The 16,899-nt window shown below is 47.9% G+C and overlaps 1 protein-coding gene across 1 annotated transcript; it reads right to left on the reverse strand.

Moving 5' to 3' along the window:
• Window positions 1–1,063: 1,063 nt before the first annotated feature.
• On the reverse strand, window positions 1,064–4,940 carry SAT1 (spermidine/spermine N1-acetyltransferase 1). Its single transcript, XM_065412532.1, has 6 exons — window positions 4,703–4,940; window positions 3,711–3,762; window positions 3,539–3,622; window positions 2,102–2,203; window positions 1,974–2,014; window positions 1,064–1,544 (listed from the first exon to the last, which is right to left on the reverse strand). Exons 1-6 carry the CDS (start codon window positions 4,766–4,768, stop codon window positions 1,374–1,376), a joined length of 516 nt encoding a protein of 171 aa, XP_065268604.1. The 5' UTR covers window positions 4,769–4,940; the 3' UTR covers window positions 1,064–1,373.
• Between the last annotated feature and the right edge of the window lie 11,959 nt (window positions 4,941–16,899).

A 16,899-nucleotide genomic window follows, 5' to 3' on the forward strand; every position in this document is an offset into this window, starting at 1 on the left:
ATTTGGTAGTGTTTATGCTCCTATTTACCTAGCTACAACTGAATGAGGTGGGTCTTTGTATTGCAGTACAGTGAGATGAATCCTGTCCTAAAACCACTTACGCAGGTCTAATTCTATACTCAAAAGTTGTACTGGTATAACTTTTGGTGAGTGGGTTTTTTTTTTAATCTACCAGTACAAACCCTAGTGGGGAGACAGTTATACTGGTACAACATATTCCCATTCCTGTACAGGATTAAGCTAATCAGTATAACCACCTCTATAGAAATTTACTGTCTTAACTACGCTGGTACAACCCTTCTAATGTAGATAAGGCTCCCCTAGTGAAGTTAGTAGTTTTTTGTACTTCAGCTAGTCCAAGCACCATTCAAATATAATGAAAACAAGTGGAAGCTACTTTAACTATAACCCTGGTGTGTTGCTTTCATTATCAACCTCACTTCCTTCTGCCTTCCTGTTCAGGTGTAGAGTCCAGCTAGTTTTATGAAAAATCTCAAGTTCTCTCCCCACCTTAAAATTGTTTTACTACAGGACAGCTCCATTAGTAGGATAACCATCTTTGGACATTTGTGGCCCTGTGCACAGTGACAATTTTTTCATTTGATATCTTTCAAACAGCTTCTTTAAAAAGGACAGCAGCTAGTTACAAATAACCCCACCACCTGTTCTTGTGTTCAAATTGGTTTTAACAAAAATTTAGTTAAGGCTGGTGCAAAATGCTCACAAATACTCTTCAGTCAATTTAGATAAGGCCTCTTTACCTACTGATATGTAGGGGAAAAATGGTTTTTAAAGAGCTACAAAATCCAAAATTGGAAGGGTGGACAGATACATAGTCGCTGGAAGCTACATTAGTTGCAACAAAAACTCTGCTTTCAAGTCCTTGTGATGCTGATTGACAGTGGAGTTATTTATTGCTGTAGGAAATAGTGACCAAATGAAAGCCACTTTACTTGTAAGAATTCAACCACACTACACTAATGCCATTAAAGTGAAAATACTATACTTTATTTTATAAAAGGAAATTAAAACAAAAACCCTGCCAGTGTGTACATTGTACACATTTGAATGACACTCACAACAATGAAGTTTTATTCAATATACATTGAAAGATCACTAGCCCACACTGGTGAAGGATGATGTTTACAAGCAAATAAACTGGACTTCATAGATGTCACTTCCTGTAAAACTGATGTTTCATGTCCAGATGACAGATGACAACAGCAACAATTATACTACAATAGCACTGGTAATGGAGCTTTGGAATTAGTGTCCATGCTATTTATTCCACTACAAACTGTACAGAAAGCAAGGAAAGACTTTATTCAGAGTATGATTCAGGGATAAGATTTGTCATTTGCTGTAATAATTCCTCACTCTTCAGTTGCCATTTTCAACAGATGTACTTTGTCAATTTTGAAGAGCCTCCATCCTTCCTCAGTGGACAGATCAGAAGCACCTCTTCTCTTGTAGAACCTGATAGAAGGTTCATTCCATTCTGCGACTACAAAGTGCATGCTGCTACAGCGGCATTTGAGAGCAACCTACAAACATATAACCAGTATATTTATTAGGTATATAGCAATCTTATTTGTTATGTACACAAATCTATCCTTCCACTCACTGTTGATAGGCAAGAGTCCCCAGCAATATGATTTATTTTGAAGCGGACACCACTACTAAAATGTCTGCAACTGTTTTAAATATAGAGTTTCCTCCTTTGTCCCTCATCTCCATTGTGTCTATCACAATTCTGCATCTATGAAGAATCAGACAGATACTAAGCCACTAGTTTACAGAATCTGATAAGCCTGCCCCTATATGTCCATTTATCCACTTTACTACGGCAACTGAATCACTCACTTTCAAGTTCTGTTAAAGGGTAATATTAATTCAGACAACTGACAGACAGACTTGCTTCTCTGCTGTTGTCTTGTGCTAAAAATCTAATGGCGAAAGGAAAAACTACTTACCTGACTCAGATTCTTCAGAATTTCTGAACCAATGCCAAGTCCTAAAAAGTCAAGAAATGTTAGTTGTAATTTTTTAAAAAAGCATATACAATAAACAATACTTTTAAAAGCTATTCCTTAAAACATACCTCTGAACTCAGGCATTACAAAGAAATCTTCAAGGTACAGCAGTTTTCCAATCCATGGGTCATAAGTGAAGTAGTACATGGCAAAACCCACAATAAGATGTCCTGTAACAAAGGATTATATTACATCAGCAAAAAAAACCTTATTTTTGAAAGGCATCAAGATTAGTACATTTCAGCTTACATGCATGTAACCTAAATACCTAGGTGTTCTTTCTGTACATGCAACTATTAATTTATTAACTGTTATAAGCCTGATTTAAGAATGGAAGTTTGCAATAAGCATATTGAGGTGTAGGTAAAATAGGAATTCTGATAGCTTGAGATCTGTGTTGTGGAATGAAGATTATCCTTCTGGTTCCTCAAAGGCAGTGTTTACAGTTATAGCGAACAATGAACAACTAAGGCTTTCTGCTACAGACACATTATACATACCCTACTGATTTATCAGTATGTCCACTTTGGATTATAAATTGGTTTACATTTTACACGGCAGTTCAGAATATGGTGGCAGTTAACTCAATTCTGCTTTCTTAAAAATCAGAACACAACACTAATAGTAGAATCTAAAAACACACACCTTTAAAGTCTGTCTTCCAATTAATATTTCTCAAAAATTGCTCAGTGGGAAAACCAGGAGTGCTCACAGGCAGCCATGAGTTAACATAATGGCATCTCCAGCACTGCCTCAACTGTGTTCCCACTGATAAAGTAGTAGTCTGTCTCCTTTATCCTGGGCACCAGAAAGAGATCTACTTTGGCCAACAGCTTTCCTTGTTTGCTTGAAACAACTCTATGGCTCACCCTGTAAGAGGAGCCAACCAGTCAGTGCAAAACTGGTACCCTCTTCCAACACCATCCCACTCAGTCCTAAAACTTGAGAATTCAAATCATGTTGTTAGCCATAATGCTTTGCACATACTCATACGAAGAGAGTGCATTCAGAATTTCTGATCTACCGTGTGTTTTTTGGTAAATGCTTGGGAATAGTACTTGTCCCTGTTAGACCTTACCTCATGTATCATGATCATCTACTTTATTGTGTAACGGATCTTTTAGTTACCTCCCCGCCCATCCATGTACACGGAAGGGCCATGTACATGGCGAAGCTAGAGACTGTAACCTGAAGATTGGGGACAAATTAAAGAAAAAATGTGATTCAACAGGATTACATTAAGGTAAATTAGGGTCAAACAAGAACAACCATTTAATGAAATGGAATTACAGTACATCATATATATTATACCTGGTCTCCAGTGTCTTCAGGATGGTTGATCACTTTAGAAAAACATAATGGTTCTTCTATTTCAATAGTTGCATTTTAACACTTTCTTCTTACCCAAATTCACAGCTGGAGCTTTATGGATAATCAGTAGCTTTAAATAATGTTACATACACCCTGTGCATTTCTGATTTTAAAAAAGCAGCAGGATGTCTTACCTTCAGCTGTCCATTGTTCTTCTGGCACTTCTGCAACAAGACAGTGGTAGAAAGGATGCTCACCAAAGCCATCTTCAAGCAGATCTATAAGATGACAATAAGCTGATATACATTATATACTAACTATAGTGGGACTATCATCAAAACAAACTCACAGCTGCTAATTCGTTACCTTTTTCAGTTAGGACTACTTGATCTTCCATATCCTCATATTTAGCTAGTTCCTAAAAAAAATATATATATATATATATATATATAGGTAAACAAATATATTTCCATGTGTAGAGAAGACATTTCTTACCCAAGTGCTGTTTATACAAAGCAGCACTGAGAGGAAGCCATTTTCCCTGTGCAGAGAGTGAAGAGCAAGCAGCCCATTGCAGGTGAAGTGAACACAAACAACTTGTTTTTGCCAAGTCAGGAGGACAAAGGTGTCCTCCACACTCCAGCAAAGAAGGGCTGGGTGCTGGGCATAAAAAACCACAGGAACAGGGAGTGGGGGGGAGAGAGGTGGGAGGAGAGAATTTCTATCCCCTGTGGCGCAACAGGTGCAAAGGTTCTGATTACAAGAACAACAGATTCTACTCCTCCCCCTTCCCTCCCCCCAGATACTCCTCCGTCCCCTCCTCCACACACTCCTCTCCCCCAGTCTCCCCTCCCCCCAGCCTTTCCCTTCTCCACACACTCCTCTCCCCCAGTCTTCCCCTCCTCCACACACTCCCCTCCCCCCAGCCTTCCCCTCTCCCCCAGCCTTCCCCTCCTCCACACACTCCCCTCCCCCCCAGCCTTCCCCTCCTCCACACACTCCCCTCCCCCCAGCCTTCCCCTCCTCCACACACTCCCCTCCCCCCAGCCTTCCCCTCCCCCACACACTCCCCTCCCCCCACACACTCCCCTCCCTCCACACACTCCCCTCCCTCCCCTCCCCCAGTCTCCCCTCCCTCCACACACTCCCCTCCCTCCCCTCCCCCAGTCTCCCCTCCCTCCACACACTCCCCTCCCTCCCCTCCCCCAGTCTCCCCTCCCTCCACACACTCCTCTCCCTCCCCTCCCCCAGTCTCCCCTCCCCCCACACACTCCTCTCCCTCCCCTCCCCCAGTCTCCCCTCCCCCCACACACTCCTCCCCCTCCCCTCCCCGCCTTCCCCCGCGCGCAGCCTGTTACCTTGATGAGGCGCAGCAGATCGGGGCAGTCCTCGGGCCGCGCGCTGCGGATGCGGAACGGGGCCATTTTCGGCGGCGCTTCCCCCTGCGGCCCCCCCGGCTGGCGAGTCCCCGGTACGTGAACAGGAGCAGCAGCAGCTTGTTCATTCGTGTCCCCGGCGCGGCGGCTCAGTCAGGCTCCGAGCATGGCGCGGCGGAGGCGGCGACCTCGGCCCAACTGCGCACTCCCGACTCCGCGCTGTGTGGAGGCGGCCGGCCGGGCGGCCCCCATTTATCGGCAACAGGCCCCGCCTCCTCCGTCCCCTCCGCCAATGGCCCCTCCCCCGCACAGGCCGTCAGCCAATCACAGCGCTCCTGACCCAAGCATTACCTCACTCGTCCAGAAACTGCGGGCGCGGCGCGTGCGTCATGCCAGCGTGAGGCCGGAGCGCGCGGCCGGCAGCGCCCCCTGGCAGTGACACCCCGATCAACAGGGATTGCCACAGGGCATGGGGACGCTAACTAGCTGCTGCTCACCTGCATGGCACACACCCACTTTGCCCTCTTCTGGCTTAGCAGCACAGCAGGGCTACAGCTCTCCCCTCTGGCACCCAAAGCATAGGCTCCTTGGCACCACGGGAGAATCTCTGCTAGCTGCTCTTAACAGTGTTGGGTCTCTGACACATTTGAGCAACTCTGACACCCCACCTCCCATCAGCACAGAGCAGCAGTCCACAGACTATAGTGGCCAGTAAATTCTGCACAGTGCTCTCACTTTTATACAGCCTCATCCCACGGATGGGTACTTGGGAGAAAGAGTGTGAGGTGGGGCAGGGCCTGGGGTGTAGTGAGGGCAGGAAGAGGTGGGGTTAGGGCCTGAGCACCCCCCCAGGCCCAGCGGAAGCTGGCGCCTATGTGGGGAGCTGCCTAAGGTAGTCAATGGGAGATGCTGAGAGGCTAACCTCTGCCCCGTCTTGGAGATAGGCACTCACTGGGCTGCAGAGAAGCACCTAGTTCTGCTTAGCTATCCATGAACGGAATCCACCACATGAAGGCAGGCCGCTTAGGCATTTTTGTGGGAAAGAATTAGGCAGCTGCCTTGCTTCACACAAAATGGCCAGACATAGGGTGACCAGACGTCCCGATTTTATCGGGACTGTCCCGATATTTGCTTCTTTGTCCCGCGTCCTGACCAATGTTTGGTCGGGACACTGGACAAAAAAGAAATGTTGCCCTCCACTCTGGCGCTCGCGCCCCCCTCGCCCCGGCTCCGCTCCCTCCTTCCCCCATTGGCTCCCTCCCCAAATCCCCGCCCTGGCCCCGCTTCTTCCCCAACCACGCAGCATTCCTCCTCCCTCCCAGGCTTGCAGCATGGCGGCGCAAGCCTGGAGGGAGGGGGGAGGCGGCGGTGCCTGGATCCTGGAGCTGGTGAGTCAGCTCCGGCACCCTGGCACCGGGCGGGCAAAGGGGGGCTGGCAAGGGAGGGAGACGGGGGGCTCAGCTGTGAACCCCCCCGCCGCGCCAGAGGGCTTCTGCCCGGGCTGCTGCACCTGGGGCTGGGAGCGCAGCCTGGAGGCTGCTCCAGCCCTGCAGCCCGCGGGGCAGCGCGGTGGGTCCGGTCAGGGGCAGCGCGGAGCGGGCAGGGGCCAGGTGGGCGGCGCGGGGGCGTGGGCCAAATCCCTGCTGCTGCCAGGGAGCCCCGCGCCTCTCCCTCCCGCTCGCGGCTGCGGCTCCTTCCCGGTGGGACGCATCCCCCGGCCTGCCCCGCGCACATGCGGCGCGCGTCCAGCTGCTCCTTCCCGGCGGGAGGGAGACTAGGCGCAGGGGACGCGCGCCGCATGTAGCCGGGGCAGCGGGAGGCGCGTCCCGCCGGGAAGGAGCCACAGCCGCGAGCGGGAGGGAGAGGCGCGGGGCTCCCTGGCAGCAGCGGGGATTCGGCCCCTGCCGCCCACCCGGCTCCTGCCCGCTCCGTGCTGCCCCCGCCCGGACCCACCGCGCCCTGCATATGCCCGTGGCGGGCCGGGGGGCGGGAGGCTCCGCGGGGAGGGCAGCGCGTGGGGCCGGGGCCTGCTAACGCCCCAGGCCCCTTTAAAACTCTTTTTTTTTTTTTTGCTCCGCCCCCCCCCTTTTTTTTGCTCCGCCCCCGTCCCGATATTTTATACTACTAATCTGGTCACCCTAGCCAGACATGGCTCCCACCTTGTAACTTTTAGCCCACTAGTTACATCACTTGCCTGGGATGTGGGAAACCAGGTTAAATTCCCTGCTGTCTGGTAGAGGGAAAGAAAGGCTTTGAACAGGGGTCTTCCATTTCATAGGCAGCTGCGCTAACCACTGAGCTACAGGATATTCTGATGTGGAGCTCCCTCAGTCTCTCCTGTTGAAGCTGTTCCACTGTGGCTAAGTTGTTAACTAGCCATTGGCCTAGAGAAAGAGGGACTGACCCTGTAGTTGCCTGATGATTTGGGTAATCACTTGGGTGGTGGGAGATCCTGGGTCCAGTCCCCCTATTTCACTCTGTCATTATTTATTCACAGTGGAACAGCTTACACTGGAGACACTGAGGGCACCCCACATCAGCATTTCCCATAGCCCAGTTGTAAGAGCACTCATCTGTTGTAAGAACATGGCCTGAGAGATGGGGGAGGGGAATTGAACTTGGGTCTCACACATCCTGAGTGCTCTAACCACTGGATTAAACATATAAAGTAGGTAGTACCATCTCCTCCTCTGAGTAGATTCTGAATGGAACCCAATCCAGTAGGCAAGCTCAGAGGTTGCCTTCTAGTTTAGGCCCTGCACATGATATAGGTCAGGGGTCGGCAACCTTTCAGAAGTGGTGTGCCGAGTCTTCATTTATTCACTCTAATTTAAGGTTTCACGTGCCAGTAATATATTTTAACGTTTTTAGAAGGTCTCTTTCTATAAGTCTATAATATATAACTAAACTATTGTTGTATGTAAATTAAATAAGGTTTTTAAAATGTTTAAGAAGCTTCATTTAAAATTAAATTAAAATGCAGAGCCCCCTGGACCGGTGGCCACAACCGCTGTGTGAGTGCCGCTGAAAATCAGCTTGCGTGCCACCTTCAGCACGCGTGCCATAGGTTGCCTACCCCTGATATAGGTGGTCAAACACCTGTCTTCTCCCGGTTTGTGATTCGCTCTGGGTCTTAATAAGCGGGAGATAGGTGTTTGGACACCTAGAGGACGGAGGCAGTGTGGATGCTCAGAGGCAGAAACTTAGGCACTGAGAAAGCTTTTATCCTGATAACTTAGGCTTTGTGTTTAGACACTACAGGGTTCAGTGGAAGTTTTGTGGCTAGTAGTGGAGCCAAAACTGGGTGCCTAAGTTTGGGGTGTAGGCACATGACTACCTTTGTGGATCCCACTGCAACTGTCTAAGCCCTGCCTGCAAATTAATTGGTGTTTTGGTGTTCTAAGATGAAGAAATATTTTTCTTAGAATCCAACCATGCTGATCACAACTATGCTCTAGACTCTAGCAGATTTCTAAGAGTCTTTCAATACAGTAACTCCTCACTTAAAGTCATCCCGGTTAACGTTGTTTCGTTGCTGATCAATTAGGGAACATGCTCGTTTAAAGTTGCGCAGTGTTCTGTTATAACGTTGTTTGGCAGCTGCCTGCTTTGTCCACTGCTTGCAGGAAGAGCAGCCCATTGGAGCTAGCTGGTGGGGGCTTGGAACCAGGGTGGACCGGCAGCTCCCTATCAGCTCCCAACTCCCCTAAGTTCCCTGTGTGGCTGCTGCCCAGCAGGCTATCAATTGCCGAGCAGTTCAGTTGTCCCTTCCCCCACTGCCGTGTGCTGCTCCTGCCCTTTGCCTTGGAGCTGCTCCCGGGAGCCTCCTGCTTGCTGTGCAGGGGAGGAGGCGGGGAAGAGGTGGGACCGGGGCGGGGATTTGGGGAAGGAGTCGAATAGGGGCAGGGAGGGGGCAGAGTTGGGGCGGGGACTTTGGGGAAGGGGTTGGAATGGGGGCGGTAGGGGGCAGGGCGGGGTGGAGTCGGGGCGGGGCCCAGGGCAGAGGGGGGTTGAGCACCCACCAGTGCCATTAGAAGTCGGCGCCTATGAGTCAGTGTACTTAAAGGGGAAATGCGCGTCTCTCACGCATGGTGTGTGTTTCTGTCTCTCCCTCTCTCTCTCTCTCACACACACAGTGTGTCTCTGTCTCTCTCTGCCATGCTGTGTCTCCTCCCTCCATTTGTGCTGCCTTGTAGAGTGTGAGGCTACATTAACAACAATGTGTTAACCCTTGAGGGCTCAACCAAGTGCTAGTTCATCATTTAGCAGTAAGGCATTTCCTGGGAAATATCCCACCCCCTTCCACCCTCTGACTCCACCACCTCAACCAAGCTTCACAATCATCATTGCTGTGTACACTATTAAATTGTTTGCTTAAAACTTATACTTTGTATGTGTGTGTGTGTGTATATATGTATATATATATATATATATATATATATATACATAAAATTTCCTTGGAACCTAGCCCCCCCTATTTACATTAATTCTTATGGGGAAATTGGATTAGCTTAACATTGTTTCGCTTAAAGTAGCATTTTTCAGGAACATAACTGTAACGTTAAGCAAGGAGTTACTGTACAGTTTGGAATTGAGTGTGGACAGACCATGTTTCAGTCATCTATGGACATTATTAGTATTGTCAACCCAAAATGTTCAAAAATCTTGAGTCAGCTCCCTCCTCCCGCAAATCATGAGACTATTTTAAAAATCCTGAGACTTTAAAAAAAAAATGCTGAGTTGACTCCTGGTTTGAGCCTTCATAGTGCCTTCACCTGGTTCATGTTTTCAAGTTCTTCTCTGCAACCATGAGGGAAGATACTTTTCTTTTTTAAAAATGAAAGCTGAGATTCCCATGCAATCTCTTGGAGCTTTAAGAAGAAAAAAACCCAAATTTGTGAGATTTGTGCTAAAATAACAAGAGTTGGCAATAGTGGTCAATAACTGTTTGAAAACATTTCAAACATGTTTACAGGGTCTAGTAAGGTCAGGGCCTTAGTCTAGTCAGACAGCAAGTGACTCTTCATGAGTAAGAAGGAAATAAAGAGAGAAGAAGGGTGAGAGATTAATGAAAGGCATTGCTGTCGAAATATATAAACAATTTAGTATCCCTGCTTTTACTACTTACTGAAATAAATAATACCCTCTTCTCTTATAGCTTCTCATGTAATCCTGATTACGTCTGTGTTAAGGCTCTAAACAAGGCATATATTTATTTGATCACCTTCTCCTCCACAAAAATCCCAAGTAAGTGTCACTGATATTTTAAATGACCAATTAAAAATCATGGAATCTATGACTCTCATGACAGCATTGGCATCTATCCTTATAGTTCTGATACATAAGTTTCTCAGAGTTGTTTATATTGTCTATGTAGCCATGAAAGTGAGATGGCTTTGTTTCTTTGTACTGCATCCTTAAATTTCTTAACAGTCAACCTGTGGGGGGAGATTTTTTTTCTTAGGCCTGGTCTACACTATGACTTTAATTCGGATTTAGCAGCGTTAAATCGAATTAACCCTGCATCCGTCCACACAACGAAGCCATTTATTTCGAAATAAAGGGCTCTTAAAATCGATTTCTGTACTCCACCCCGACGAGCGGAGTAGCGCCAAAATCGATTTTGTCATTTCGAATTAGGGGTAGTGTGGCCGCAATTCGATGGTATTGGCCTCCGGGAGCTATCCCACAGTGCACCATTGTGACCGCTCTGGACAGCAATCTGAACTCGGATGCACTGGCCAGGTAGACAGGAAAAGCCCCGCGAACATTTGAATTTCATTTCCTGTTTGCCCAGCGTGGAGAGCACAGGTGACCACAGATAGCTCATCAGCACAGGTAACCATGCAGGCCGATAATCGAAAAAGAGCACCAGCATGGACCGTACGGGAGGTACTGGATCTGATTGTTATATGGGGAGAGGATTCAGTGCTAGCAGAACTTCGTTCAAAAAGACGAAATGCCAAAACTTTTGAAAAAATCTCCAAGGGCATGATGGAGAGAGGCCACAATAGGGACTCAGATCAGTGCCGCGTGAAAGTCAAGGAGCTCAGACAAGCCTATCAAAAAACAAAGGAGGCAAACGGTCGCTCCGGGTCAGAGCTGCGGACATGCCGCTTCTACGCCGAGCTGCATGCAGTTCTAGGGGGGGCCGCCACCACTACCCCACCTCTGACTGTGGATTCCCAGGCGGGGATAATCTCATCAGCTACACCTGAGGATTCTGTGGACGGGGAAGAGGAAGAGGAGCAGGAGGAGGAGGAGGAGGACGACGAGCTTGCAGAGAGCACCCAGCACTCCGTTCTCCCCAACAGCCAGGATCTTTTTCTCAGCCTGACTGAAGTACCCTCCCAACCCAGTATCCAAGACCACGACCCCATGGAAGGGACCTCAGGTGAGTTTACCTTTTAAAATATCAAACTTGTTTTAAAAGCAAGGGTTTTTAATGATTACTTTGCCCTGAGGACTTGGGATGCATTCGCAGCCAGTACAGCTACTGGAAAAGTCTGTTAACGTGTCTGGGGATGGAGCGGAAATCCTCCAGGGACATCTCCATGAAGCTCTCCTGGAGGTACTCCAAAAGCCTTGCCACAAGGTTTCTGGGCAGTGCAGCCTTATTCCGTCCTCCATGGTAGGACACTTGACCGCGCCATGCTTGCAGCAAGTAATCTGGTATCATTGCATGACAAAGCCTGGCAGCGTATGGTCCCGGTGTTTGCTGGCATTCAAGCAACATCTGTTCTTTATCTTGCTGTGTAATCCTCAGGAGAGTGATATCGCTCATGGTAACCTGGTTGAAATACGGGAATTTAATTAAGGGGACAGAGGTGGCCGTTCCTACTGGGCTGTTTGCCTGTGGCTGAAAAGAAATCCTTCCCTGCAGTTAGCCAAGCGCGGGGGGCGGGGGGGGAATTGGCCCAGAGCTTTTCGCGTTTGACTAGCAGGGATCTTCCCTGATACCAGCCACGCGGTGGGGGGAGGGGTAAAGCGATCATCCCAGAGAATTGGATGGGGGGGGGGTTAGTTTGTTTTCTGCTGCTGAAGGTTAACAGGAAAACCGCAGCACTCAACGGGCTTTGCTTGGTATGTGGGAAAGGAGGGCGCAGAAGCCGAAAGACAATGGCTTACCATGGCCGCATGCAAGCCGAATTCTGTTGCCCGGACCTGCGTCTATGATCTCTAGCAGCAAAGCCACAGGCACTCAATATTAAGAGGCAAAATGCGACCTTGCACAGAAATCACATGTGCTATGTAATATGAATAGTGTTGGTCACCGTGAAAGAGTATAAGCATTGTTCTACAAAATGTATCTTTTTAAAAAATTCTCTCCTTTTTTCCCTCCCTCCAGCAGCTGCAAATTCTTCAAGCCTCCCTCCTCCGTCCCGAAGGCTATCACAGATAAGGCGTCGGAAAAAGAAGACGCGAGACGATATGTTTGCAGAAATCATGGAATCCACCCGCAGTGACAGAGCTCATCTGAATGAGTGGAAGGACACGGTTTCAAAGTATAGGAAAGAAGCCAGTGAACGTGAGGACAGGAGGGACCAACGTGAGGAGAGGAGAGACGCTCGTGATGAGAGGTGGCAGCAGGAAGATCAGAGGAGGCAGGATGCAACGCTGGGGCTGCTGCGTGAGCAAACAGACATGCTCCGGCATCTGGTGGAGCTTCAGGAACGGCAGCAGGATAACAGAGTGCCGCTACAGCCCCTGTATAACCCCCCTCCCCATGTTCCATAGCCTCCTCACCCAGACGTGTAAGAACGCGGGGGGGGGGGGGGAGGCTCCGTACACCTTCCCATTCCACCCCAGTGGACAGCCCAAGCAAAAGGCTGTCATTTTTTAAACCTTTTTTTAGTGGCCTTTTCCTTCCCTCCTCCCAAACCCCACCCGGGTTCCCTCCCTCTTTTTATAATCTATGAATAAAGAATAAATGATTTTTAAACGATAGTGACTTTATTTGGTTTGAAAGCAAGCTGGGGGAAGGGGGAGGGTGGGTTCCTTACAGAGAATGAGTCAATAAAGGGGGCGGATTTTCATGAAGGAGAAACAAACAGATATTTCACACTGTAGCCTGGCCAGTCATGAAACTGGTTTTCATGACTGATGCACAGCGCTTCCTGGTGTGCTCTTCTAATCGCCCTGGTGTCTGGCTGCGCGTAATCAGCAGCCAGGCGATTTGCCTCAGCCTCCCACCCCGCCATAAAGGTCTCCCCCGTACTTTCACAGAGATTGTGGAGCACACAGCAAGCAGAAATAACAATGGGGAGATTGGTTTGGCTGAGGTCTGAGCGAGTCAGTAACGATCGCCAGCGACCTTTTAAACGGCCAAATGCACATTCTACCACCATTCTGCACTTGCTCAGCCTGTAGTTGAACAGCTCCTGACTCCTGTCCAGGCTGCCTGTGTATGAGCCATGGCATTAAGGGGTAGGCTGGGTCCCCAAGAATAACTATTGGCATTTCAACATCCCCAACGGTTATTTTCTGGTCCGGGAAGTAAGTCCCTTGCTGCAGCCCTTTAAACAGAGTAGTGTTCCTGAAGACGCGAGCGTCATGAACCCTTCCCGGCCAGCCCACGTTGATGTTGGTGAAACGTCCCTTGTGATCCACAAGTGCTTGCAGCACCATTGAAAAGTACCCCTTGTGGTTTATGTACTGGGTACCCTGGTGCTCCGGTGCCAAGATAGGGATATGGGTTCCATCTATCGCCCCACCACAGTTAGGGAATCCCATTGCAGCAAAGCCATCCACTATGACCTGCACATTTCCCAGAGTCACTACCTTTCGTAGCAGCACCTCAGTGATTGCTTTGGCTACTTGCATCACAGCAGCCCCCACAGTAGATTTGCCCACTCCAAATTGATTCCCGACTGACCGGTAGCTGTCTGGCGTTGCAAGCTTCCACAGGGCTATCGCCACTCGCTTCTCAACTGTGAGGGCTGCTCTCATCTTGGTATTCTGGTGTTTCAGGGCAGGGGACAGCAAGTCACAAAGTTCCATGAAAGTGCCCTGACGCTTGCGAAAGTTCCGCAGCCACTGGGAATCATCCCACACCTGCAACACTATGCGGTCCCACCAGTCTGTGCTTGTTTCCCTTGCCCAGAATCGGCGTTCCATGGATAGAACCTGCCCCATTAACAACATGATCTCCAAAGCACCGGGGCCCGCGGTTTGAGAGAATTCTGTGTCCGTGTCCGTGTCCGTGTCCATGTCCATGTCCTCATTACACTTGTCGCTGCGCTGCCGCCGCCGCCGCCTCCTCGCCTCGTTTTTCTGGTCCTGGCTCAGCATAAACTCCACGAGAACGCGCGAGGTGTTTACAATGTTCATGACTGCTGTCTGGAGCTGAGCAGGCTCCATGCTTGCCGTGGTATGGAGTCTGCAGTGTTCACCCAGGAAAAAAGGCGTGAAATGGTTGTCTGCTGTCTGTTGCTTTCATGCAGGGAGGGAGGGAGGGAGGGAGGGGTGAGGCTGTACCCAGAACCACCTGCGACAATGTTTTTTGTCCCATCAGGCACTGGGATCTCAACCCAGAATTCCAATGGGCGGGGGAGACTGCGGGAACTATGGGATAGCTATGGGATAGCTACCCACAGTGCAACGCTCCAGAAATCGACGCTAGCCCCGGTACATGGACGCACACCGCCGAATTAATGTGCTTAGTGTGGGCGCATACATTCGACTTTATACAATCTGTTTCCCAAATTCGAATTATATAAATTCGGATTAATCCCGTAGTGTAGACATACCCTTAGCGCTCAGTAGAGTCTGTCATTGTACCCTGTGCTCTCTCATGCAGTTTTTACCTTTGTTCATTTTCATTTGCTGTTTTCAATACATTCAGTTGGAATGATCTTTATTTTGTATTTGTTTGCTCTGTGTGTATGGAAAACAATAAATTTGTTAATCTTATCCACCAATGTATTGCTCCATGAACCTAGCTACAACAAATATTAATTTGTTTTTATGGATTAAATATTTTCTCAGGAAACCTGCACTGGATTTAATAACAGTGCTGCCAAGTGCTAGATTAAATAAAAGGGGAAAATATACTCGACAATCCACTAACATGTCTCAGTTATACAACTGTTAATCCTCCCTAAGTATTGTGGGAAAGGAACTTTGGAAAAGAATTCAAACAGAAGATTGGTGAAAACAAATATCCTTCTGTTTTCAGATGGAGTGAGGAGTGCAATTGAAGCAAACCCTGATTTTAAGTGAAATGGTGAGATTGTGTTCAATTATACATACATGTATCTATTTCCTTCTCAAAACTCTATGAAATTAAAAAAGATTAACAAATCCCCAGTTATCAAAAGTTGCTGATATTTGTAAAACAAGCGATGAAAAACCCTGGACTCCATGATTTTCACATTAGCAATGACAAACATCCACCCATAATGATACATGGTTGCATCGTATATTCTCCTTCAGTTGTTTATAAGTCATCTGTGGCTTTGATACCCATGGATGCAATGCCACCAAATCTCTTGAGATTTTGGAGGCATGCCTCAGAAGCAGGGCCGGTGCTACCACTAGGCGAACTAGGCAGTGGCCTAGGGTGGCAAGTGGTTGGGGGGTGACAGGGCCGTCCTCAGGCATAGGCAGCTGCGTAGGGCCCCTGAAAATTTGGGGCCCCACTGGGTCTTAGTGTCCACCCTACTTGTTTTCCTATCCCTGTTCTGACCCTTCCTGCAGGCTCTGAGTCTTCCTGGGCAGGGGATCTAGTAGTTAAAAGAGAAAAAGTCTCCAGCCTGCCAGACCTATTAGCACAACACTGAAACTGTTAAAGAGCCATTCAAGAGGTAATGAAGACATTTAACAGGCATACGCCAACCCCCAGGTATCTACTGTCAGTTTCTGAATGTACCACAAGTACTCCTGTTATTTTGACAAAAACAGTTGTGCATGACTGTAATATTTACTCAGAACAGGTCAGTCTACAGGACCTTAGTTTAAAATTTGCTTTAAAAATATTTCATTAGTGAGTTGGTGAATATTATAAAATCACATCTCTAAAAAAATCCTTGCATAGATTTTTAGATGCACAATCATCTTTAGCCTTAAATGCTTGGATCTTCAGACATATGGTTTTTTAAACAAATTCTTCAAAAGACCACCCTTATCTAAAATACACATTTTAATTACTATAGAAAAAAACTTACTTCCAAAGTCTTCCTGTCCTTTCTGTCCATCCATTTCTCCCTTCATCTCTTCCCCCCCCCCGCCCCCCCCATTGAAGGAAGCAACAGCCCTTTGCTTCCAGATAGCTGGACATAGAGTTTCCCTTTCTTTACTTCTGACTATCTGATGAACTAGTTTTACGCAAAAGCAGTACCTTAGTAAGATATAAAATCCTTTGTTATGCCTAAAATCTTTGGAAACATATTTTTTAAAGTTGGTGAAATTTCATAAACAGGTGTATTGTTATGGAGATCACACACAGTAAATTAGTGTTCCCTTTTTCTAAAAGCAATAAACATTGTTATGAACATGCTAAACCTCTGTGACGGATTAATTTAAAATAATGTCTGTTTCAGTGAGTTAAATATGTAGTAATCTGGAATGATTACTTTATGAAGGCTTAAGAGTACATTTAAAATATAAAATCAGCTTAGAAATACTGATTAAGAAAATGTAAAACAGAGAAGAGCTGCATCATGTATTCCATAATATTTAATGTTGTATTCAGCAAGACAGCTGACTCACCCTTACTACAAAGTTTTTGCAAATAAATGTCTGACAAACTTCAGGACATATCAAACAACCTGTGACTTTTTTATTCCCAAGTTTAGTGCTTTTAATTAGGTACCTTCTGCGTGTCCATTCTGCATGAGGGAGAGGGTACAGGGGTCTCTGCGGGGAACTGTGACTCTCCGCCACCGTGAGGCGGGCCGGGCATCTTGTTATTCTTTCTGCCTTGTCCCTCCACCCCCGCCCCCCCCGGGCTGCAATCTCAGGCTGCCGTTGGGCATAGGCGCACCAGTTTAATAATACTACATAGGGCCCCATAAATCCTAAGGACGGCCCTGGGGGCGCCAAAAAGTGGTGCCCTAGCTTGGCAGGGAGGAGCCGCCTTCCGGAGGCATCGGAGAGCCAGAGCATAGACTTGCAGGGGCGGCGAGCCCCAGCCATTGAGGAGCCGGCGCGGCGCAGGGGGGCAGGAGCCCTGCAAAGGC

The sequence above is a fragment of the Emys orbicularis genome, chromosome 1 (assembly GCF_028017835.1).
Source record: "Emys orbicularis isolate rEmyOrb1 chromosome 1, rEmyOrb1.hap1, whole genome shotgun sequence".
Lineage (NCBI taxonomy): Eukaryota > Metazoa > Chordata > Testudines > Emydidae > Emys > Emys orbicularis.

Excerpts from the sequence above, each read along its gene's own strand:
- SAT1 (XM_065412532.1), bottom strand. The coding sequence starts at position 4,768 with ATGGCCCCGTTCCGCATCCGCAGCGCGCGGCCCGAGGACTGCCCCGAT. Across the intron at positions 2,204-3,538 it reads AGAACAATGGACAGCTGAAG|GACATCTTATTGTGGGTTTT; the intron begins GTAAGACATCCT and ends CCTTTGTTACAG. Across the intron at positions 2,015-2,101 it reads TGTAATGCCTGAGTTCAGAG|GACTTGGCATTGGTTCAGAA; the intron begins GTATGTTTTAAG and ends TTGACTTTTTAG.